Source organism: Varroa destructor, unplaced genomic scaffold (genome assembly GCF_002443255.2).
Source record: "Varroa destructor unplaced genomic scaffold, Vdes_3.0 BEIS01000002.1, whole genome shotgun sequence".
Taxonomy (NCBI): domain Eukaryota; kingdom Metazoa; phylum Arthropoda; class Arachnida; order Mesostigmata; family Varroidae; genus Varroa; species Varroa destructor.
Genome location: NW_019211455.1, coordinates 38,842,986 through 38,868,595, shown reverse-complemented (window position 1 = coordinate 38,868,595; position 25,610 = coordinate 38,842,986). Strand labels below are relative to the sequence as shown.

The 25,610-nt window shown below is 39.1% G+C and overlaps 1 protein-coding gene across 1 annotated transcript in view; it reads right to left on the bottom strand.

Annotated features, from left to right (window-relative positions):
• The window catches only part of LOC111245672 (histamine H1 receptor-like), a 156,417-nt gene that overhangs the window by 15,484 nt on the left and 115,323 nt on the right, over positions 1–25,610 (bottom strand). Inside the window, exons 3-4 of the mRNA XM_022794322.2 lie at positions 17,327–17,401; positions 1,862–2,055 (exon numbers count right to left, since the gene is read on the bottom strand). Of these exons, the coding sequence (XP_022650057.2) occupies positions 1,862–2,055; positions 17,327–17,401 (269 nt within the window). The remainder of the gene's footprint in view (positions 1–1,861; positions 2,056–17,326; positions 17,402–25,610) is intronic.

The following is a 25,610-nucleotide window of genomic DNA, read 5'->3' as shown; positions in this document are numbered from 1 at the left end:
TCGAAACAAACTACAGTCTCTTTACTGTAACGTTGTAGGCCCCTATGTCTTTCGCAGCTATCCGTTCCCTCTCTTTTTCTTCTTTTTCAAAACAGACAGTTCTTTGGGCGACTTCCCCGTAGCTCAAGCAGCACTTATTTGGCGTTACGCGTATTCAGGCTATGGCGACCGTGACTGGACGGACGAACGAACGTATTAATGAATATCATTTCCTTCCAGTTTACAACGCCTTCCAACTGGTTATTAATTATTCAAAATGAAAAACAATGCTGTGCCCCGGCTATAAATACAAATTCACTTTCGCACATCTGTGGTCTCCAAATTGGAACAAATAGCTGGCACCTAATTTACAAAATCTAGATAAACTCAGGGGGTGGCCGATCTTTACTTCTCCTCTTGACCCATCAAAATAAATCTGTTTTGTACTCTATTTTTTTTTTTGGCCAGCGTAATCGTATGCGTAACACGTACTGTAGCGTGGGTTTATTATGATGACAAGCATAATTGCGACGCTACTGCTGTGTCGGGGGGAACAAGGGGGGGGGGGGGTGTCAGCGAAAACCTTTGGCGCTCTTCGCTTTGGCAAGCATTGACTTTATCGACTTCTCATCTATATTATTAGGTCCCTTTGAGTCGTAGCATCGATATAACAGCTGCGCAATAGACAAGACCGCACAAGTTGAACCGATCCCTTTTCAGAGGTCAAACTTGTACGAGAACACACAATGACAATTGTCTACTATCCACATGAATACGATTGTGAGTGTTCACGTAAGAAAAGTAGAGTTTTTGTTTCTGTTTGTTAAGCAGTAGTCACACCTGCTCATAACAGTAGGTCGCTTATCATCCGGAAAAAACCTTAGCAAATGCTAGCATTAGCTTTGATAGCACTGATGGACATATACTTAATATAGCACCATTTATTTTCGTCTTAAGATTTGTTACTGCGGCTAGGTACCTTGTGAGCTACGTCTACTCTTTGTAGAACCATTGTTAAATTTGTATTGACGTTTCCCTTTAGGCGAGGAGTGTTTTTCTGTTACTACTATTGGAAAATTTGCGGTTGCAGATATACAAACCTATGCAGTTATTGAAAGAAATAAATACTTTGCTACCGTGGATCTGATTAAAAGGGTCCGCCTCTAACTATTGGTCGAGGGTTATACGTAGATAATTTACCTATCGATATACTTGCTAATATATTAGTAGTAGATTTAAGCTTTGCTCCTAAGTCATTGTTAATTTTAAATAATCCCGTAGTTATGCTGATAAGGCGATTTTAGTCAGCTTTGTACCCAGGTTGAAATGATTTGCGGGCTTTTTTCTATTTAGGTGCTTGGCACTTACCAGACTATTATCTAGACTGAAGTTTATTGGCCCTTCATTACAGATTCTTTTACCTATTCTATCAATTTGAGCCTCCTGTTTACCGTCCTATAATTAGAACAAATAATATATCGCATATCCCAAGTTATAGCTATCCACTTTAAAGGCATGGCTTTAACTACGAACGTCTTTTCCGGTATACTCTACCCAAACCTGTCTGAAAAGTCAACGAGTCAAGTTATAGTAACTGAAATAAGACAATGGTAACTTACTTCTATGTTCTAATTAATTTCCTTTCTCTCTTTCGACCCATATCTTTCTAGCCGTTTGACACTTGGTTGGCCTATTCGATTTCTAATTATTGTTTAGGCAAAATTCTCAATGCAACATCATGGGTGAGGTTCGAGACGGTACCTAAGGTATCTGGAAGGAGCCATACATCATTATTGCATGTCAATAACTGAAGAGGAGAATAAGAGGACATACCTGAATGGGGCATACAAAATAACCATGAAACGAACAGAAAATCACGCACCGATCCAATGAGAGGATGAGCAAGTTCAGTATTGATGCCGTTGATGCGGTGTAATCAGCCGATAGCCAAAACAAGCAAATGAAGTCCCCCATTTGCCACTCGTTGGCCAGAGCATAGGCAGAGGATATCGGCATAACGATCAAGCCGACAGTCAGGTCTGCCACTGCCAAACTCATAATGAACATGTTACTGACCTGAAATAAGTAAAAAAAAAAAAAAAAAAACGAATAAAGTCTTTATTTTGTTTGAATCTTTACGAGTACTTAGCACTTGTGCTAACGAACGATTAGCAAATATGTATTTCTGTTGCACTTTCATTGAATAATAGTACTTCTAAATAACAGCAAAACTCCAAAACAGGTACCTTTAGGCACTAGGTAGGTTTAGTAGTTTAAATACTGGTCACAATTGAGGGTGATCGATGTCGTCTTCACAGGCACGTGTATATACACATGGTTATAATTGTATACATATTGTAGTTACTTTGGCTAAGTAAGATGCGTGTAAAAGCATTAAATAAAACTATTCTGTTATTAATTATTCTACGTACGGTTAGTTAACCTTGAAGAGAGCCGCGGATCGTCATACGATGTGTTTTTGAACAAAAAGTTTCGTTATGGCAGCACATCATTTACCCTATGGTACAACGCGTATCGTATTTGTAGACGAACGGATTGTTGTTATATGGTGACAAAGGGTACAAATATAGGTTCGAGGACCTATATTTGTACCCCTTGAGAATTTGAGAATTCTATCAAACGTTATACTGGCTTACAAAATATGAAATGGTGAAAACTATTGGCACGTTGTATAACATTTTGGCACCAGCACACAGAAAAATTAGGAGATGTGTGCGAGCCATTACCAGGCCAGTGCCGGATATACGAACGTTTAGCGCTAGAACAGCGCATAAGAGACTACGTCGACTGTAAGAGATTTTAGTGCATTACGTATTTTTTGCGTTGCCTTTTTTTTTTTTGCTCTACCCTTGTTCGCAACAGTGTTTGCTGTGCGTAGACCCATCGACAGTCATAGGCGCAACGCTTTCCCACGGACACACATCCATCGTGAACTTAGCATATATGATCCGCTTAAACAAAGGTTAAGACTGCTACACCGAAGCAAATGGACGCGAACACGGCTTCCTAACATTCGCGTCCGCGAGATTTGAGGGACGACCTCGAACCGCCAGTTTATAGAGAGAACCTAATTTTCTAGTTGAAGTGTCACACTTGTGGCTCTGTCAAACCTTTTTCGATAGAATTATCTGTCTGTTGCTAACTCATCGTTTGTCCCATACAGATAGATACAGAAGAGTGTACACGAAGAAAAGAGCCGAAACCTGATTAGAATTCAGAAAGCTCTGTTCATAATGTCAAACTTGTCGCCCACGTGGCCAGATGATCTAAAGTGTTCTACGATCTAAGGCGTGTTTAATGTTCATCCAAAGGTAACGTTCATGCTGTAGGGGTTTTGTGTGACGCAGAAGTTTAATGAGTAATAGAAGTAAAGGCTACGAAGGTCTATTGAGGAGTAGCGTTAAATAGTTCTCATATAAGCTGATGATATTGTGCGAAACCAAAAACAGGCGCTTGAATTGTAGATTGCTGTATGAAATGTTCACTCTTTGAAAGTTCTTGATTTGGTGTCACATATAAAATCTATTAAAATCGTATTACGCGTTTTCATTTACTAATTTAATTTAAGGACAGTTAACGAGGGCACAATCTCGAAACGCGACGCAAGGAATATAATGGCTTCTGCTTCGAAGCTTTCGGGGCGCTTCGTTGATAGAAAAAGGGGGACGATTAAAAGCTTACAATGTAACACGTTTCTTAAATAATGCCTACATGCTAAATCAATAGCTATCCAAATGCTGGGGTTCGGATTTTTAAGCTGTCAAAAATCTAGACACACCGTCATGTCACCGACATCGCTGTCATAGACAAACAATCGAGATATCTGAACATGAAAACATACGTTACAACCGACTGTTTCTGAACTTCCCAGTTTGCATTAACAGGACTAATATTGTTTTAGAGAAAAAAACAAGCAGTGCATATTATATATATCTATAGGAAACTTCAAGTGTCTATGGCATACTCGATGACGATGAACAATAAAATATAGTAATTTCGGCAAATCCGTTCATTCTCTGTTTGAAATGCACCATTTAAACTTTGCACATGCAACATACATGTAGTTCCCTTCCGGTCGGTTGATTTTAAGTTCCAGCACATCAGGGCCAAACAGCGCGAGACTCATAGATCCGCCTGAGATTACAGTCTAATCAAACGTAACGTGTTTCTATTCGTTTAAATAGTCGCAGCGCGCAACGTTTGGCGTCATAAATGTGGAAACAGTTTGAATCTAGCAAGTCTGGTAATTACTACACACCTTACCAACAGTCTAGCAAAACAAAGTTTTAAGCCTACAGCATTCGAGGCTTGTGTGCAATGGAATGGTAAGCTATTGGCCAGTGTTCCATAAAACTCCGATCGTATACCATCCGTGCAGCAAAGCCGTCGCTGCTATTTAAGATGCCCTTATATGTTGTTCATCAATGGAATTAGCGCGGCAGAGATCTTTAAGAAAACTCATCAAAATCATATTTTGCGAGACGTTTTTTTTTGAAGCCCCTAGGTAATTACACGAGGCTTTTGAAGCTCTCTTTTGCTTTGCTAGCAATGATATCCATCGCTTAGATTTCTCTGACGACGAGCAATATCAATTCGTTACGTTACGGGAAATCAGAAGATGCGAAGCTGGAACACGCTGAAACCCGAAGGTTATGCGATACGAGATACCTTTATCAACTGGACAAACTTAATCATTTTGTGTCAACATGACTTTAAAACATCAGAGGCATTATCTGTCTTTCTACCTCTCATAACACTTGAATGTCGCCCGTTCGACATCAAGGCGCAGTTTACTCGCAGTTTTTTAAAAGAGGATCAGAGTCGTATAACGCATCGAAACTAGAGGCTCTAGGGAACTTCTTCGGATAATAAACTTGAAATTAAGAAACATGTTGCCCAGTCTAATCGACAGGCTTACATGAAACGCGCATAACGCACAAATTTCCATCGTCAGAGCTTTCGGCAACACTTCAAAAACCCTAAAAAAATGGTATGGAGAAGTCGAATAAGGTATATGTGTTCCAAGTTAGCGCTAGTAGCGCATTTGTCTTGTGATCTTAATATTTATCTACTATCTTAATGTTTATCTACTATCTTAATGTCCTAGCCAATAAGCGAACTAACTGTCCTGGATGCAACGGTAGGCATTACTCAATAATACGCACCAAATCAGCAAGAAAACTTCAAGGTTGTAAAGCCTATAGCCTATAGCCTATAGCTAATAGGTCGGCAATCTTACGTACGGGCTACGTATTGGCGACACGCAACGGCGCAAAAAAATATGTAAGATTATTTTAAATTCTGATATAACAAGAAGTTTTGTATCAGCTTTTTCTTTTTTTTTAGATTAAACTGCATTGGAGAAGAAACCATGGTTATTTTTTCGATAGGTGAACCTTTGGCCAGAACTTAAAGTTAGAAAATCTGCGAAGCTAGCCTGCAGAGTCGGTTCGCTCACATGAGTCCTATCAGCATCCACTATATAAAGCTTTTTCAAATCGTAAAATACGTACTTTTATCAGCGAAAAAGGCGTGCGCTTCGGAATCCTTGCTCAAGATTAGTCGAAATACCGACCGGATCGGGTTATTTAACTTGTATAGATACCGATGAAAAACGGCTGTTCTGTATACCTCGAACTAAATACTTATTCGCTCTTTTGTTCTTCTTCGAAAAGCAACATTCAATAAATGACGGCGATGGAGGAAACGAGGTCCTATGCGTTTCCCACTTAATTTGATTACGTACTGCATTGGACAATGAGTCATCCGTTATATGAGCCGTTTCAAATTGCTAAACAAACGTATCGGACACAATTTTTCTTTCATTGAATCTAAAAAAAATAGGAATATAAGCATCACCCAAGAATGAGTTGTTGGGAATTAGGTGACAATCTCATGCAGCTGTTCATAGATTCAATGAAGTGCGAAGACCGTGGGGGATATGAAGTTAGTTTTGCATTTAAAGACAACATCAGAGTTGCAAGAGGTAACAAACACTTAGTACTTATTCCCTCTAAAAGCCAAGAAAGGTTGAAAAAAGAGGGATTAATTAGTTGTAGGTGGAAAAATTCGAAGATATTTGACAAATGGTTTTGCGGAACCTGCATCCCTTAGGAAAGAAACGGGCTCGTCTACTATTTGCCGGTTTAGCATTGACAAACAAATTTTTTGTTAAGATTGAAAAAGGCAACCTACTGGGTAGAATGATTTTCGCCCCCTTTTTCCCCACACCAAAAGTGGTAAAAGATGCACGAGCACGCCGAAACGATGAAGCATCGCTAAATAGTTGCGTTCATCAGGGTCCAAATCTGTTGTCAAATATTCTAAAGGTAATCTTGTGTTTTATAAAAGAGCGTATTGACACGTGAAAACGTGTTCCCTTAACTTAAATCTTTTGAGTAGGAGAAGGTTTGTAATGTTCAAAATGACTTCTAAATATCTCTGAAAATCCTTACAAGAATCTTCGTCTATAGGTCTTCTTTGTAGTCCATTGGTTGGTTGCACCGAACTGAAGTATCTTCTCGAGAATGAAAGTAAGCCATACATAGAGCATGCAGATTTCATTCAAAATTATACTATATTATATATAATATAGATAATTTCGTTTTATATATCTATTATATATACTAATATAATAGAGGCATAACATTGGGCATTACGTCAATAGTCTAGGGCAAAATAACATTTAATTTCTTAATCAAATTTTCAATTTTTTGAAATTCCCTCTAAGAACGGTAAAGAACTCGAAATTAGAAAAATATGTAAAAAATTTGTTGATACAAGGTTAGGTATGGCAGTGGTAAGTATCATACGAATTAACGTGAAAACACGTTAGGCGTCTTCGGAAAAAGCGACCGAAAAGAAACTTGCGGAAGGCCTTATCGGTGTACTGGCGCCTACAACAATACAGCTGAACATGTGACGACGAAGAATCCCACAACTTGGGAGACTTGGGGATCTTAGGGAACTTACAATTAATTTTCTAAGACACGAATTCTTAGAGAGCAATCGAACTCCTTCCGAACTGTATGTAGTAAGCATTGTAGATATTTTGCAATGCTAGCTTGATGGCGCATGGTTGTATTGCACGTTTCCGTTGTACCTATGACAGCGCTTAAATCACCATCTAATTCCACTTAGAGGGGATTTCTCAATTTACAGATTTCCATTATCCGCAACGCTAATCAAAGTACTTTGCTTAAATAATCGACGCGACCTCTGTCCGGTATGATAGCGTTGCAGCATTGAGAGAGTTTTAAAAACGATAGAAGTTACTCGTTGTAAACAGAATTAACGAAACTCAGAATCTAACGAACAAAACTGAATGAACATGTCAGCAGATGCTGTCTCAGCTAAGAGGCAGTCAGCCTGTGAGAAAACCGATCGCATCGGTTGAGACATGACGGAAAATCATCCTCAAAGGCCGGAATCGATTGACCACGAAAAAGCACAATCTAGAAATCGAAGGAAAACTAAAACATGTGCTTGCGGCTTCGCGCTGCTTTTAAGGACCGCCACGAATCTATCTTCCACGTTGAATCCTTCGAAGCTCTCTGCCTATTCTGAAGTCATTCATACACTAGCATTTATGCGTAAGAATCGAACCTAAAGATCGTGAAACAAACACTAAAGCAACTAACCATATTCGATCAAGTGAGTTTTTCGAGGTTTACGTAGGGCTAATACATCTAACAGGGGCAATTTAACTACGAGCTCGGTTCAGGATATAAATATATGCCCAAGCGCAGTGCTCATATAGACATTATTTGTAGACAAGAAGGTTTAATATATCATCAACGATCAAGATTTTGTGCAACGATAAAAATCGAATTTTCATTTTTCCAGGCAAAGACGGTTTTGTTAGATTATTATGAGTTGGATTCATGCTGGCAGTACTCCTAGTGATGAAGTCTGATAAAAGTTTGGCATCTTAAGCGCCCAAGAGCTGTGAAAAAAGAAAAAAAGATGGACGTGTTCTACCGAAAAGAATTCTAAGGCGCTTCTAGGTTCAAAATAGATTTCTACACTACCAAACATCAGAATCGAGCGATGCTTTTTGTTTACTCGCGCCGGCCTAAACTTTGCTGAACTGGTTTACATAAAGAAATCATAATGATATTGGATGCAAAAGTTACGTTCTCTTATGTATCTGTGCTTTCATGAAACTCAATAGATGCTCGGAACAAGAAGGCTCCTTAGAAGATTTTCCTCAGCATCTAAAATACACCGTAGTAAAAAAACGAGCACAGAAATCACGTGCCAGTGGAAAAATCGGCTGGATTTTATTAGTGAAAGCTTCCTTGAATGGGTAGTTTTTACGAGCAAATGGTAAGCGTTGAGAAAAAACCCAACGTAAAACATTGGGTACCAACCCACCCTCGTTTCGGAACTTCTCGAATATTTTTACTGACACCAACGTGATGGTTAAGCAAAGGCCTCTATCGGCAGTCACCCCCTAGACCCAGATCAAATTAACACAAGTTGAGTAGCTAATCTTTTGTTTGTTTATTGCTATATGAAAACTCTGCCAGCAACGGAGAAGATTCCCGGCGACAAAAATAGCAATAATCATCCCGAATGCCGGAAATTTTAGCAATCAATACTTTATTTGTGTTGAAAATATTTCAAGTAACAGTATTTACCCTCGGAAAGGCCTCCGGTTAACACGAGGCCACTGCAGGCATTTTGAGCCACTCCAGAATGTCAGGGTCTTACGGGTTTTTTGGCCATTTTATGAAATTTTAGATCTGTTTTTCGTTCGTTTCAAAAACTCTGCATTAATCAAACATAAATTCGATGTATAAGCAATATCAGTTAATACGAACGTGGACAAAAATATTGTTTCATGTACTATCCTTTGATAGAATATCCAAGAAGACAAGGAAATAACACCTCGAGCCAGCTCAGATGTTAGCCAGGATGCTGGCGGCCGGTTGTAGAAGTTGCCACCATCTGCTACACTCTTGTTAGGTCAATTCGAATTATGTAAGTAGCAGAAACAGCATATTATCAAAGTTACTGCGTGTTGTTCTAATTGATTCCTTGATTAACAAGCGACATTACTATTCATGCACCGAACGACCTAAGTTTCTTTATGTACACTGTCAGTAATGCCTTAAACTTATGCTATTTGATCAGTTTGTTTTGGCACATAACTGCAGATCAGTCACCTTCTAAATATCAGATACAAGTGAAACGATGATAACACAGAAATGTTCGCAATGCATATTTTACTCATTTGAAGTAATTCTTTACTTTACAAGTGCTTTAAAATAGAGATATTTATGATAAATTTGATAAGATAAAGTGATCTTTCTGGGCTCCGGTCGGTTTTAGTAAAGCCAAATAGTCCGAAAGTGAAGCTTTCGCGATGCGCGCAGATTACAGTCTAACGCGTTCTTTAATCGTTTAGATACTCGTAGCGCCTAGTAACGACCTTTCAAACGGCCCGAGCAGGAGGAAAAAAACTGCAGATAGTAACTAATCTCTAATTCTAACCGCAGCTTATACTTGCGTTATAGCTACGCCACGCCACGCTACGCTACCTAATGAATGTTACAAGGATCTTCGACAACAACAGAACTGCGCTACAGATAGAGACGATCGTAGCTATGGAGAAAACGAACGTTCTTACATTTTGAAGCTAGAAGATTACGGAAATATTACGGAGACGGTTTGAGCGCTTGATTTTTTTGCTAATACCCACTTGACGCATACTATTTAACTACGGCTAGAGCACGTGTGCGACAATAAAAGTTGAAACAACTTAGAGCTCCCTTGGGCGTTCTTTCAAAGACGAGAGAGCGCCTAAAAAAGTCAATCCGATCCGATCTGCTTTGATGATGTGTCGACACGTTTATTTTACTCGTTGCAACACCATTAGTTTAACTAAATCATTCAAATTCGTATTCGTCCGTTGTTTTCCTCGGCTTAAAATAATGCTGAATCGGGTACAGCGGCCCTAGGCTTTCTATGCAGTCGTCGCACAAAGCTGTACAATAACGAACATAAAGCACGACTACATCGTCAGTAAAGTGCGCTCGTAGCCACAAACCGTAAAAGGATAAAGTGTGTAAAAAGATTTCTCTCTTAGCTGTGATCCGCGTTCTGGGTAACGGCACTAATAAAACGAAAAAATACGTATCGTGCCAATGTATCATTACTACGACATGCCGTTGGCGGTTACGACAGCGACCGATGACAATAGGAATACATATGTACATATAGATGTACGCACAGATTTATGCGGATCTGTACGATAGGTAAAGGCTGAAATGAACGGAAGAATACAGTGCTATAGTATTTTCTTCTAAAAAGGGAGTCTGAGAAAGGAAGCGCAGATGGGGGCGCGGGTGAGCTATTGCAAAAAATCGGAGGTCATTTCCTTTAGTGATACCGGATTGTCATATAATCTCAATATGCCGAGAAAAAAGAAAAAAATATATATACATGTCTTTTCAGAGGTATAGAGGCATACATATTTTCCCATAGTGTCAGTGTGCTAGCCTTGTATAGGGGCAATACGATTGTGTGTAGCAATGCGCGCAGCGTCTATGTCATACGTTGGAACCGGTCGAATCGAGAAAAAATCAACAGCAGCCATCACCCACCGCCGTTTGTCAAGGGAAGCTTGATAGACGAAAGCTTTTATTAGAAGGTCTGCGCTAAAACGAAAAATTCAGTTCGGTTGTAGAAGAAAAACTAGGTAACACAGGGATCGAAGCTAGCGTTGAAGTCGAACATCAAACCTGTTTCTCATCAGGATCGTCTGAATCCGCTCACATAATTTATTTCTACAGTGTCCTACCACGTACTATTTTATCTATGAGAAACTAATGCGATTCGAATATTGGCATTGGCGGGATTATTTCGGTAAGCCAAGCTACAGATAGTATAGGATTCCAGTCAGAGCTCGTCTTATACGGTCTATTTCGCATGTAACTGTCGCTACCTAATTTCCTCGGCTGGGATAATCGCAAAAACATTATAAGAAGACTGTGTAGATTAAACAACGACAGGCCGTTATTATCAATTCAACTCGAACTCCGCTTTCCTCCTCAAGACAATCGCTTTATTCAAGATCCGCAACTGTTGTAAAAAAAAAAGATCGATGCTGTACAAAAATCAACAGGTGCACACACATACACGCCCGTAATTACTTGCGTATAAATCAATCGCTGCAGAATGAGCCCATCCATTATTTGCTAGATGATGTTATAATCTGGGGAGGTATCAAGGTGGGGTAAGCTTGTTAAAAAGTTGACAATGTATGTCTAATATACGTACCCTCCAAGTGAAATCAACAAACCAAATGAACTGCTAGTATGTCGTAGCTATATCTGCTTCCAAAAGACCGTCTTGGTGCCTTAGCAACGCTGCCTCGAATTGTAAGTTGTTTATTGAAAATTAATCGCTTAGCGTACTTCTAACATAAGTTAAACTACGAGATCCAATACAAGCTCTGTAGAATCTGACGCGTCGTCTGTGAAGTGCTGCTTGTTGATCCTGTTATCGACCTCTCGTCGCGTATAACGCCTGTCATCGTGGCAGCGAATTGTTTTGCCATTGCCGGGCAATCTTGTGAGTAATAATGAGTAGTTGAATAGTTCATCCTTTCATGAAATAGCAGTGCTTCTGATATTTGATAGAACTCCATAAATTCAAGACTTATGACCAAAGTCAAGCGTTTACACCAAGGGCCCTCAGTCAGTCAGCGCGCCATCTTACATTCTTATGGGATTATCAAGTAGACTAGAATGCGTCCTCTAGGTTCAGGATTCCTAGACTTGCTTCAATTTTCTCAGCCGAAGAGTGGCCGCTGAACGCGGCAGGAATAACTCCTATTGTTTCGGTAGCTTTCTTAATCTCACAAAAAAAGCCACCGACGCCAGATGTCGAAAATACCTTGTGGTGGAATCACCTCTGGTATACATTCTCACTTTATGTTGACGTTATCGACACTTCGTTTCAAACTTATTACTATGCAAGCATGGCCACTCTATTACGTCTGAAGCAGAACACAGTCAATACTAGTTCAGTCATAAACTTTGCATAGCGAACGTCTGTTTGAGAGCTATTCTTAATTTCGCAGTTTCTCGTGCAATAATTTTTGCAACTAGTGAACTCCGGTTTATTAAGACTACTAGGTATAGTGTATTATCAAGTTGTCCCTTACTTTACAATTGAATAACAGCTGACTGATTTCGATTCGAGTTAGAACTGTGTTCAGCAAAGTTTCTACTATGTTAAAACTTATAAAAATGATCGTAATAGCAGACACCGTCGATTGAAGCCTCGAAACAGACTGATCTCGAGCCCTATACGCAACGATCCGGAACTGTCGGAAGCTATAGCATCTTTTATTTGCTACAGCGTGCTTGATACGCAAGAGAACTATTCGAATGTTGAAGACGCGAGAACGCTCAACGCGGTCATTTTAATCAGAGAATCCGCGTCATATATGTTCTCCATATTAACTATGAAATGAAGTACTCCAATTCCAGCCTTCATTAGAACGTGTCGCGCTCTCATACAGGGTACAGTTTCGCTCGTGATAATTATTCTAAAGCTTAATAGATGTTTAGGATTGCCGTCTTGATAACTAACCGATGAGTCTCGCCGGATTTGCTCTGACGCTAAGGAAGACGATTTTTTATTATTTGAATTTCTGATAGTGATCATTTAATTAGGCAAAGTGTTTAATCGATATGTTGAAACTATGGACGAAATGTATGTGTCTAACTAGGGATCGTAATATCCATTAGAAAGATAGCTAAACAGAGCTGAACGAAAACAGCGGTGTGCTCAACAGCGTTTGTTTGTATTTATTCGTGCCACTTTTCGGATTTCATATAAGTTCTTCTACTACTAAGAGATTCTAAAGTACGATTCATTCAAGGTAAATTTTTGTCTCGGATTAAAGCAAGTAAGTTCCGTTCTACTTAAATTCAATTCGTAGATTCGCAACCTTTAACTTACGAAAGAACTAGCATTGTCGTCCGGCATTTGAACTCCCCCTGGTCGCCCACGGAACATTGGCTAAAACACTGGAATCGCGTCGCTAAAAATCTTCGCTCTTCAACGCATGGAGATGGTGCAGCTAGAAGGATTACTCGTGATCGCATATCACGAGGTCACGCACAACTCGTTATAAAATATTCTACCTAAAATAGCAACTCTATTTTAACATGCAATCATCAGGGTTACATATGTAACCGTTAAAATTTAAATGGTAGTATATCTACCGTAATCTAATGGTAGTATACCTACCGTTATAGTTCCCGATGACTAAACTGATGGGCAAATAACTTTCGTTATTAAGTGTATATATATATATATAGTAAGTTATGGCCAAGCCAACTTGCTATGTTCTACTATAGAAGTTTACTTTCCCAGTTCGCAATTGGACAGGAATCTCTATAGTGACCAATAACATTGCTGGGTTAAAACGTATAGAGAAATTGTCTAAATCACACAGAAATCTGATACTCGTTCAAATCTAAGTTGTCCGCTACATAATCTTCGTTGGATTTAAGGAACATATGACAACATTTTTTGTAGTTGTGTGAACAACTATGTCATAGTAATGGGCTTCAACAGAGAAAGTTATATCTAACTTTCTCGATTGTATCGAAGCCTTTGCTGTTCGTAAGTCTTTTTTTCCCTGGTAAATACAGGGGTTGAGGTTATATTGGCATCGTGTTTCATTACAAAAAAAGCTAGGCTTAGGTAGAAACGTTCAGACTGGGCCGCTATGGTGATCGAGGACCCGCGCCTTTTTTCCTAGAGCCTAGACCTGTTTTGGATGACCTCGTTATGCAATACTCTTCTAATAACAATTCCTTGACATTATTTTTAAGAGCTGTAGAGCTACCAAACACCAATTCATAAAACACAGTTCTCTGTTCGTCGAAGACAACGGCAAGAAAGCGTTTGATTTGTACTTAGCCCACTGTGCTTTTATCTCACACATCGCACCTATGCCAACGCCTTGCCATTTGCGATGACGTGTTGGCTCAACTGCAAACTCAGTTTCCCTGTAATTGTTATCCTGACGCAGTTGCTGAAAAGGCTGTCCTTTTTTTTATTTGACAATCCTTAATGTGTGCCCCCTTACCTCCATATAGTCTTTAAAAATGATCGGACATGATTTGTGTGAGACGTCGAATGCCTCTACGATCTCCCTGAGAATCATTCGACAATCCGAAATGGTTCGTCCATACTGTCTGTGACGGATCGCCGAGAATCACAGTGGCCTCTAAAACGCTCTCCATTTGTGCACTCAATAATAATTGAGAGCCTAATCTCATGAAAGCCTTTTAAGGCACTAATGAGGACACCTAATTTTTTTCTAGTTCTTGCACACAACGCACGCTCTCTAATATACCATTTTTATCTTCGAAAAACAACAAATGCTACTAAAGCCAGTTGTCCCTTGTTTGAGGTGTACATGTCAAAACAAGTTGGTGTGCAATTTGTTTTTTGTATTTGAATAGAAGCAATCTGCTACGTTAATCGTCGGCTAGCATTACTGGGTTCGGGTGCTCAAGATGCTTTCTAAATGATTTAACTGCTTTCTCATGCGGAAACAGGGATTCGTTGAGAAATAGTTAAAAAAAAAAAAAGAAAAACCTAGCTAGTGTCGACTTTTAGAGGCTACTGATAGTGGCTTAACTGGAAAATACTAAGGCGGATCTGTTGGTAAACGGCACTATTTTAAGGACATGGAAGAGTTCGGACTATAAAGAGATTTCTTTAAGAAAACCTTCCCTACAACATAAAAAAGGTGTTTCAAGTACTACATTGACCTAGCTGTACATTCATAGATAATGTAGTTCTCTAGAGTGGATTCGGTGCACATTAGCTATTAAATGATATCAAACACACGTAGCAGAACTATGATGCAAATATAACAGAATACACTTTTTAAAAAAATAAGAAATTTATTATTATTATTATTATTAAATAAAAAAAAATAAAAAAAAAACTAGAAGTTGTGCGAACAGCAAAGCTGTCATCCAAAGATTTTTGCATAACCCTCCGTTCAATTGGATTTCGGTCAATGCCTAAATACTGATTAAGACGCTTTCTAATTCTCGATGGTCTAAGATTCACCATATAGCTAGTTTTTCCTCGCTTAATCCTTGAGACGCTTCATCTTCGGGTAGCAACAAATCGAGTTCATGACCGGAGATATAAATATAGTACCGAATCAATTTCAGTTTACTGAGAATTTTCAATCAACGAGGGTTTACGGCAAAGTAAAATGAAAAGACATTTTTACAAAAATTAGCACATAAAAATTAGAAGAACATTTATCCGCGGCAACTATTGAATATCTTAGGAAGAACATTGGCCGACAAAATTCAATCAGCAAATAGGTATTATATCGGTATCGGTTTTGATGAGGAGACATCACATTGAAATATTAAATATCTGTATAACATTTTTGATTTTGTATGCGTTCTATTGCTTTACTGTTCTAACTAGGCCGAACCGCCTAGTTCAAACTATGTCTGCTTCTTTGTACGTACATAGACTAATAATGAATCGGTAGCTCGACGAAATTCGATAACGTATAGCGTTAGAGTGTCAAATGATACGTAGATATAACGGAGTCCAAAAAAAAATAAAAAATTGGCCAAAAATATAATTCCGACCTTTCTCTCTATCTGAGAGAGCTTATCATACGGTGAAGAGGAACAACCGTGCTTTTCACTTACCGTGGCCGCATGGAACCAGTCTCATCATAAAATAAATGACAATAATAACACTTATTATACACCATTTACGGAACGATTTGTATTTTGGATGAAGGCGTGGATATGCTTCACTTCGCGTCTAATTCATTCTAGCCCGCCTCTATTGTATGAGTTCTAGCACCAACTTGACAGGACCTTAAACGTGTGTCGGATTGTGATGTCAACAGAACAGCGTTTAGGTCGGCTTAGGGTTTTAAACGGGTGTTTCCTCATGCTATAGTCTGTTTTCCTTGTGTTTGTATTAAAAAAATAACAAGTAATGGGCACAACAGCCATCGTAAACGAGCGAGTGATACAGCGTGCAGTGTTTATTAAAAAACACAACAACAAAGTGAAAGGTTATACTGAATATTAATGCCAAAATCTATTCTTCCGGTATGAGCACTTTATCGTTAACGCCAGACCTTCTGCTAGAGTAGATCAGTCAGTCACATTTCCCATGCACTCTTTTAGTGCAGTACATTCTGCTGTTACAGGATCAATGCCACGAATCTATTTTATTACATAACTATAGGCAATCCTACGAAAAGCCGTTGTTTCGCGTCGACGAAGCACTCGGACGTCATTACATTCTACAGGCTCTGGGCAGAACATTGGATCCTATCTACAAGTCAGCTGGCAGTTGTTTGCGTCTTCGTGAACAACACGATATGTACGCCAACAGCCCACTTTGGAAAAATGCTAAACAGAAAGGTCGAATCTGAAAACAAACGGATTTACCTAGCAGAGCTCATGGGGCAAAGAGTTAAATGCTACTACTATGACGACTGATGCGAGAATAGTACAAAAAAGGTCTGTGAATGGTTTTTCGTTAAATAGATGGTGGACGGCACATAGGTTTGTTTAGGCCCTTGACAGCCGCTCAGGGATACGTAGGTGGGTCTAGTAGGTTGGTGCTGGCGAAACGTAAACTAATAAATTGTAATTTACAAAATCGTTGGCCGGATGGAGAAGAGTCAAGTACGGGTTCACGAATCATGTTCCTTGAAACCTTTTTGTCAGACTCCAGATACAAGCTTGATGTCTCCTTGTATAGCAATACCTAAGAAAAGTCGTTGATAGCAACGAGGAGGACAGCGACAAAAGACACATGCCATAAGCAAATGTATCTGTTAATGTAAACTAGGATCCTCAATTTTAATATCCTCTACTTTGTCTATTTAACTCCATATATACGCCATTTATATGAGCGTATGCAATACGTCATGCGTGTAATTTCTTGCGTACTGTTGAGGCTGCAAAAATATCGAGAAAAAAGAACTGATGCGTTCCGTTCGAACAAGATTTACAATACTAGTTTTGTTTGGATGGAGTTTCGTCCCGGTTTTTACGGTGTTGACAAGTCGTAAAAGAGTACCGGTCAGTTCTTTACCGGACCTCTTGAAGGTTGTATTAGAAGAAACCGCGCTGTACAAGATTCTTGTACACAATCTGGGGGCATGTGCCTCACAAGAGTGACGACTTCATATAGTCGGTGCGCCCTGACACGCATAAAACATAGGGAAACACACACAGACACACACACACACACATATCCTGATAAAAGCAAAACAAAAAAGGGATACCTGCATGAGATGAGTTGCTGTGATTGTGAGACTTCGTTGTTCCTCTAGAAGGACGCCGCTCCTGCGATGGATAGGCTGTTAGCAAAAATAGGCCAAAACAGGAAATTTGATTTAGGTCATTTATAATCTTACTCAACTTTTGCGTTTGGTAGGATGAAGTGCAATTGCCTGCACAAAAATCGTTTATAAATAGTTTAGGAATTGATGTTATTCTGAATGTGTGTCGCTCTGTGAAATATTCCAAAAATAGTGTCGATAGCAATAAATAACCGAATATGCCAACTTTAACGTGCGCTTAGTCTTTTTTTCACCATTAATTAAGCGAGTTTGTTTATGTCCTACAAACTGTCTAATATTTATAACTTCGCCCATGCCCACTGTAATAGCAACTATAGGTAGCGGTCATAAAAACCCAGGCTGCAGATAGATTTCATCTATCTCTGAATAACGCCGTTTTATGTTTGTATTATATAAACGGCCATCTACCCTTTAGTGAGTGGTATATTAAAATTATCAAATATAAAGTGTGGCCATACATAGGACCGATGAAAAAACATCTTCAAAGTTCTAAGACTTTAGTATATGTAGTACATATTTGTCCATGATTGGTAAGCACCTATCAATAAAGCATGGCGCCACTTCCTATACTACTCTGGTTCCATTTCGATAATCCTTGCGGACAGAAGAAGGCTGGGGAATATATCAGCCGAGTGTCTTAAACTGAGGTTATAGCCAGTTGTATCCACAGTAGTTGTAGACCATGACGAAAGAAAATAATTAAAAACGACCATCGTTATCACTGACATACCACTACCGTTGCAAATTGAATAGAAACTATACAGTGGTTCAGGCTTTCAGAGGGTTTCTCCAACTACCTAACCTATGACCTTGTAGTCGGTGGTCTTTGCAACGTAAACTATAGGTCTATAGTCAATGTTTATAGCCAAGAAAAATGCCAATTCATCCAGTATCAAAGGTATAAGGCATATCGCGAAGTCGACGAGGAGTCTATGGAATCAAGTGGAACTCTACAAAACTTTATAACTGGGCAATTAGCATGCATCCATAGAGAACTGCACGCAATGTACCTATTCATGACATCAAATGCTTAAACATTACAGGTCTGTATGGTCCGTACATCTCAATATCTCGACTTAAAAAGGATTTCCACTTTCCCAACCTATAACGATGATTTATGTATACTTAAATATCTCGTAGTTTTTATGAAGTCCTATAAAATTTTTTCACACGCCGCTGAATATGATTATGTCAGCTACTGTAAACGTAATTTTTCGAAGCATTATAAATAGCTGTTCGTCGTAAGTATGCTGCGTAAATAAAAAGTAAATATATGAAATAGCACTATGGGAAAAACACTGTCAATTTAAAAGCAGGCGAAGGGCAATAACTATACGTCCTGTAAGGGGACTACTACGTTAGCTATCATTTTGAGTCGACAGGCCCAATAAGTGCCAGCATACTTTGCATGAAGTATAGTAAATATGTACCTAACATGGGACGATAGAAGACTTCTAGGAGCTGTGCGATTTCTTCTCTCAAATGTTACCTTTAACTATTTTTGACCACACGTCCATATCAGGCGTACGTAATACGATTCACCAACGTTTAAGCTAAAGCACGTGTCGAGCCTATTGCTACTTCAACATTAGTGTTAGGATAAAAGGATTTCCTGTTATTTCACTAGTGGTGAAGGTGTCTCCTTGTCAGAAACAGAACGTGACTTGTCTGATATGATCTTTAGAGGTCATACTGCGTTTAGTAAGTTAGCCAAATCGTCTTCAATGTCGATGTTCATTTCCGTTTCACGAAAATCCTAAGTCCGATTGGCTAAACCAGACTCTCTTTGACATGCCGTAGTTAGCTAGCATCCTTACAAAGAAGTCGAAACGATTGTGCCCCCTTTCTAGTTTTTACAGGTTCTACAAATTTTAGGGGTGGACTTTGTAATATTTCGGTCCCGAGCAAGCTGGATAATAATCGAGCAATCACAGAAAGCATTACTATCCGTATGAACAGCTGCGTGCGCTGCACTGATCAGATCGAGGCTCAACCGCGCCCCGTTTGCTTGTTTCACTGCAGGCTATATGGGTAAACGGCCAATGTTTTTATATCCTAAACTTCCCGATAGTATCATCGTAGTCACTTTGCATAGCCTTCAATAAAACGTTTTAGATGGTTTGCACCTTCTGGCTTTATGCAGAATCGACAAAAAAAAAAAGGACCCCATTTTTTATTATAATTTCATCTTGTGAATATAAAATATAGTAGAAATGTTCCATTCTTCGCATAATAGTGTTCGTATCTATACGATCGAAATGAACATAGGTTAGATGTTTATCCAAGATTTGTGATCTTCATACTTATACGAATCGCATTGTCCCATAAAATTTAGACGCACCGTACGTAATATTAGGCTTCTTTTCGGACTCTCTGCGTAGCCTTTTTTTGCTGCTATCTGCTCTACCAAGATGCACTGGAGCGTATTTCCACGAACTATCTCGACTCGAACATGTCCTATAGGTGTACATAAAGGAATCCATAAATTTCCAACCAAAAATAAAATCCAAAAGACCCCACCAACAATCCACCGTCCAACGCAAGCAGGCCAATTGGCGAGGCCTCGTGTATATATATCTGCAATAATTAGACCGTGATACAAGTCTTGTTTGATAAGCCCACATATGTTGTGCTGTTGTTAGTGGTAACGGGGCTCTATTCTGAGCAGTTTTCGCATTCTTGATCAGGAAATCAACGTCAAGAAGAACTGTGTCCTGTGCACTGCGTTGGCGTGATCCTTAACGTGAGTTCAATGCGTGCTAGGCAGCGAAAAGAGTTTCCGTGTAATACCTTACTTTGTACAGTCATGGCAACGATTATAACTGTGTACCACAAGTACCGACCCTCACACATTAAACAACACTTGCATGGTATTGGCAACAGATGTAACCCGAACAACAGAACACCGGTCGTACCGTTGGCAAATAACCCGCCTGGCACGTCTTTTCTTTCCATAAAGAACATAATCGTCGCGGGTTTATATCTCACTGATGCAGTAGGCCTACAACCAACGGACAGTTACACGGCATATATTGCTTCACATCGAGGCTGATGCCATACAATATAGCCATGCTGTCTTCAGAAGCTCGGGCCCTTTCATGGATGACTCTTGTAGTAATACTTTGTGGCTCAAATTCGATATACAGGGAGAGAAGGCCGACGTCTTTAGCCGCGAAACAGCCAATTACACTCAAAATAATATCAGCGGGGAAGACTTAAACATACGTTGTACGATTTTTCGTTTGGGAGGCGCAGATATAACTCGTTCCGCCAGTCGTACTGCATGATACAAAATAAAGCTTTCAATCATTCGTGCTAATGACAAACACATACTAAAAGGAAGCATAGCTATAATAACGCTAATAAATATGCGAGCAATTAAAGCTATCGGAAACTAGACACACCTATATATAGCATCTCTAGCTTACTTGTGTTACATCATTTTTCCGAAAGCTTGCAGTCCCCAGGATATAAACCTACTTTATTACCTGTTATAATCATGAGGCCATCGATAGTAAAATGTATATTATCTATAAAGGGTAACTACCCAGAGAGGTAGCTCGAGTACTGCTAGGAATCGCAGCAGCTGCAAAGCCGCAACGGTATCAGTGGCGGTAAAAAAATATGCGCAATGGTTCTACCTTAGCTTATATGTGTACAATGATAGGAGCTTTTCTACGTCGGGCAAAAGGTATCTCAGGAATATATTAAGATTGCCGTGGGTCAAATCGCTTTTGTCTATACTTAATTTAATGATTTCTTTACTTGCAATCTCGTACTGCTGCTCCAGGTTTCTCTGTTCTGCTGATTTATACATGGCAGTAATAATTTCGCTATTAGAGAGCTAAAAAAACGCTAAAGTCGATAGATTTGGAAATGTTCTTTTTTTTTTTCAAGAAATAATTAGTCCCTGTTTCATGCATAGTTTCGTTGCTTCAAAACAGGGTAAGACAAAGCACGGTTCACTGCGTGCTATGCGTCTATACACGCCTTAGTCTGCAGAAGCGTACGTTTCGTGTCTGTTCGTCGACTTAGTGGCCCGTTACAGTAAACTGTGTTCAAGTTATTTCCTGCTTTCCAAGTTGCGTTGTTTTGAGCTAAAGTTCTTGCGGCTCAATTCTAATTCCTGTCCTACGGAGCGTAGCACATCATGATAAAGCGAGCAATCCCGTTCTTATTCTCGCTAATTTATTGTGCGGCAAAGTTGTCGTGGGTCTTCAGCAACGTATGAAAAGAAGAAAAAAAAAGCCTCTCGTCGAAAGGTCATCCTTCCTTATACGTGCTATGAAAGATTCAAAAGTGTCAGAAATCATTCTGTTACAGGACTACTATTGTAAACTACATTATTGGCACTATCGCATACGGTAAAAGGTGGAATAACGAAATCCATCTTCCCATAGCGTCGAATATCTTAGCTAGTCTCAGGACACGATAAGTTGCTCTCGCTTATGATTTTTTCAGTTTGGCCACTTTATTGGCTTCCTGTCCAGACTAAACTTACAGTGCCTGCAAAACGTAATTTTATACATCTACTTACTTGTAACTGTCATGAAGTGCATGTTGATTATGGATCGGAGAAACAATCTAGATGATGGATATCAATGGCATTGAATTTATTTTAATCCTTTTTTGTTAAGTTGATAACATTATTGCCGTTTTGATGAAACTATACAGAATAACGTTTCCCGGGAGAAGGTCGAGACGTTCTACCACTTTCGGCGTTATTCTACTGAAAGAAGGCTAACTCTTTTTGCAAATGCATCAGACCAAATGTGATAGTTCTTATTTGTCATATCCGTGGGTTGAGTTCAATACAATACACGTGGTTTCAAAGGTTGCAGGTAAACCATAAATTGACTGTAAGGTTTGGTGTCTGTTGAAATCAATTAGTTAGTCCCCGTTTACTTCAAGTTATATAACGTTTTTAATGATGCACATGTTTATGCTTGCACAAACATGAAAAAGTCAAGCTTTTCTTGTTTAGGAAAACGTGTTGTCACTCTAAATATTAAGTTCGTGCGAGCCGAAGCTTCTGGTGCCTATCAGCGTTACTCTGTGCCGCTTTTCCTACTCCGCATTTCGACAATATGTAACGATAATAGGTAAGTATTATACGGAATCTTGATTTAACATTATGTGAAATTTGTTTTCACGAAAAAGTCTTCTTTACACCAGACTAGAGAACTTCTTTAGACCAGAGAAAAAAACTATTCATTAAAGGCGAGATAAACAATTAATCAAACGTGTTGCTGGAGATATTTACTAATTTGCCTACTTTTCACTCGACTATTCATTGTTTATGCGTAACTTATAGAGAATAACTATCTGTAGCAGTTAACCACAACTTGATGCAAAAGATGTATTGTTTGGTACTCCCTATCGAACTGGTGACCATGGCCGGAACGTCTGCCGAACTCTTGGAACGTAGGTCATAAAAAAGGTGACTAAATAAAAAAAACAAAAAAAAAGCGCAGTCACATCTATAGTAACGGCGATGACGAGTACGTCATCACTGTTTATGACAAAATGTGATCGATGACAACGCGAAGCTATAGCTTCGAAGGAAGGGTCTTATCGCTGTGGCCGCGATCTTTCCAAGGAACTGATTTTCATATCGTATCTGCTTCCGTGTTAATTTCATGCGAGTGCAAGAGAGTTCCATTAGCGTTGTATCACTACCATACAATGTCAGGATCTGCTTTCTTGAAGACTGTAGCAGTCTTCTGTCTGACTGTTCTTAGACCGCTTACGGGCCAGGTCGCTAAATATTGCTACCGACCAAAGTGTAAGCTTTGCTTGTCTATCAATGGAAGTACTCGTATCTGCAGAATTCACAGACTAGACAGTACCCGAGATTTATATCGTGAGCACTGTTGCATTAGGGCGAGATGAGCTGCAGCCCATTGGATTAAATGTAATAACGTTCCCTCCGAAACCGAGAAATTCCGCGAAAAAAAGGTCCCGGCTACAAATAATTTTAACTGTGCTCTCTTTCGGGGTCGGAAAAATTCGGATACGATATTTTTTTTTACCTAAGCGTCACACGGAGGAATACTGTCTGGCGAACTACACGCATACAATCATAACGTCTATCCAGCAGCTTGCTTTTATTATACTATCTCAAGGAGGGCTTATTGAAGAATTATCTGTGTTCGGAGACTCCGTTTGGGCAATTTTTTATCGACACCGTTTTATCCAAGACGGCTATTACAGGACTGACCGCCTTTTCCTTAACTTCGCAGACAACAAAATGACGAATGGGACACGATAAAAAAGCGTGGGCTTCACCGTAGAGGAAAGAACATTTTTGCGCCGTTAGCTGATATTATTGTTCCGAAAAAGTGACTAAACCTCCCAGACCTTCCGAAACATATGGATGATTTGATCGGACATATTTGCTACTCGGTATTTTATCAAAAAATTAAAAGTTTCGCTGCTGTAACATGAAGAAAGTAAATTTAGCTTCTGGGCTCTTATAAAACGAAAGGTGATATTGTACCCACTTATTATTTTTACACAGCGACTTTCTTGAACAGGACATTCCTGCTCATTGAAGTTTAGATAATAAAACTCAGCCCAGGACTAATATTACTTTTACCTAGAAATTTAAAACGAACTTTACTCTTGAAAATGTCGTCGCAACCTTCTACAGTGATCTCGCGAACCTGACACTGAGTATTATGCATATGGTACTAATACATGTCTAGGCTTATATTAGTTTAGCTTGTCTATACTAAATAATACCGAATAATAAAATTTCGTAGAAACTCTAGAGTTGACAATAATCATTTAGATTATGTCTATGCAGGTAGCCCAGCACTATATACTAGTTCATTACTTATCAGTTCTCAGCGGTCTTAAAAGAAGGAATTACCGATGGCTGGTACCGCGTTGGATTTTTTAGACAAATTTCTATAGCAAATCGTTATTTTTGCAAATCTAAATTCAATAAGTATGTACGAATCCATGCAAACGAAAATTAAAGGGCTATTTGTGAGAAACTTTGTCTGAAATGATAAAATTTACACATATTTTTTAGAATTGTCAAACGTAGTAGTAGCTTTTTAAGCTGATTTTATGATAAATACATAATAATAACTAGGAACAGTATGACTGGCGTTTGGTGAATCGTTGATTACTGCTGGAACTGTAAGAACTAATTTAATAACATCTCCATAGAACCTGAAATAAAAGATAGATACACTAATCTATGTGAAAAACGTCGAAATATTATAAAAAATATAAAGTGTTCCCTGACTAAACGCGTGGTTCTGTTGACATCTTGGCTGTCACAAATTGATGTGTTCCATGAACGTCCAACAGAAGCACATTTTCCTATAGCCAGCAAAATAGTTGGCATCTATATATTTTTTCCTGCTAATGAAACTGTTTCCGTTCACTAAGAAGAATTGCAGAAGTAGCTCAAGTAGGACATCGTTTGAAAGAGAATCGCGTATGAATAAGGCAAATATTCAGTTAAAGGCGGAGCCTAGCAATTCAATAAAAGCGAAGGGGTTCATCATCGCCTGCTTCCTTTAAGTCCTTCGACAAAATTGCGAAAACAGATAGTTGGCTTGTCTATACCGATGCTCCACCTGTGTAAAGGAGACACAAATCACATCTTCGCTTAGACGACCGTCGGTTTCCGAAACAAGTGCTTCCTCTGAACTATCGCTGTCACCACTCGACGATGTCGGATTGTCAGCTCCGAAAAACTTGAACCTGAAAATCTACCTCGGTACGACGTGCTCGACTGTGCTAGCGTAGTAACAATATTTTGGAGTCATTTGCGCGAAAAACAAGATCCAAGCGGCTGAATAATCCCGAGAAAGGTTAAAAGCCGCTTCATTATGAGTATGCGTTATATAAGCCTTTCGGCGGCCGATAGTAAATTTCAGCTGTCACATATATAACTTCCTTCGGCGGAACGGAAGATCCCATCATAGTTTATGGCACTACAGCTCAGTCTCCGAACGAAACTGCTAAGTTCACAGATTATTTCTTCTTGCACTAAATCATCCTTATGGTTAGGATCAAGACGTGGAAAACTCTTAAAAACAAGACCCTTGAATTTTTTTTGTACACAGCCATTCTGAACCGTTACTCAATACACTTTTCAGCTAGTAATCTCAATAATTTTTGCTGATTATTCAGCCTTACATACATACATATATATATATATATATATCGTTTTCCTGGTAAAAGA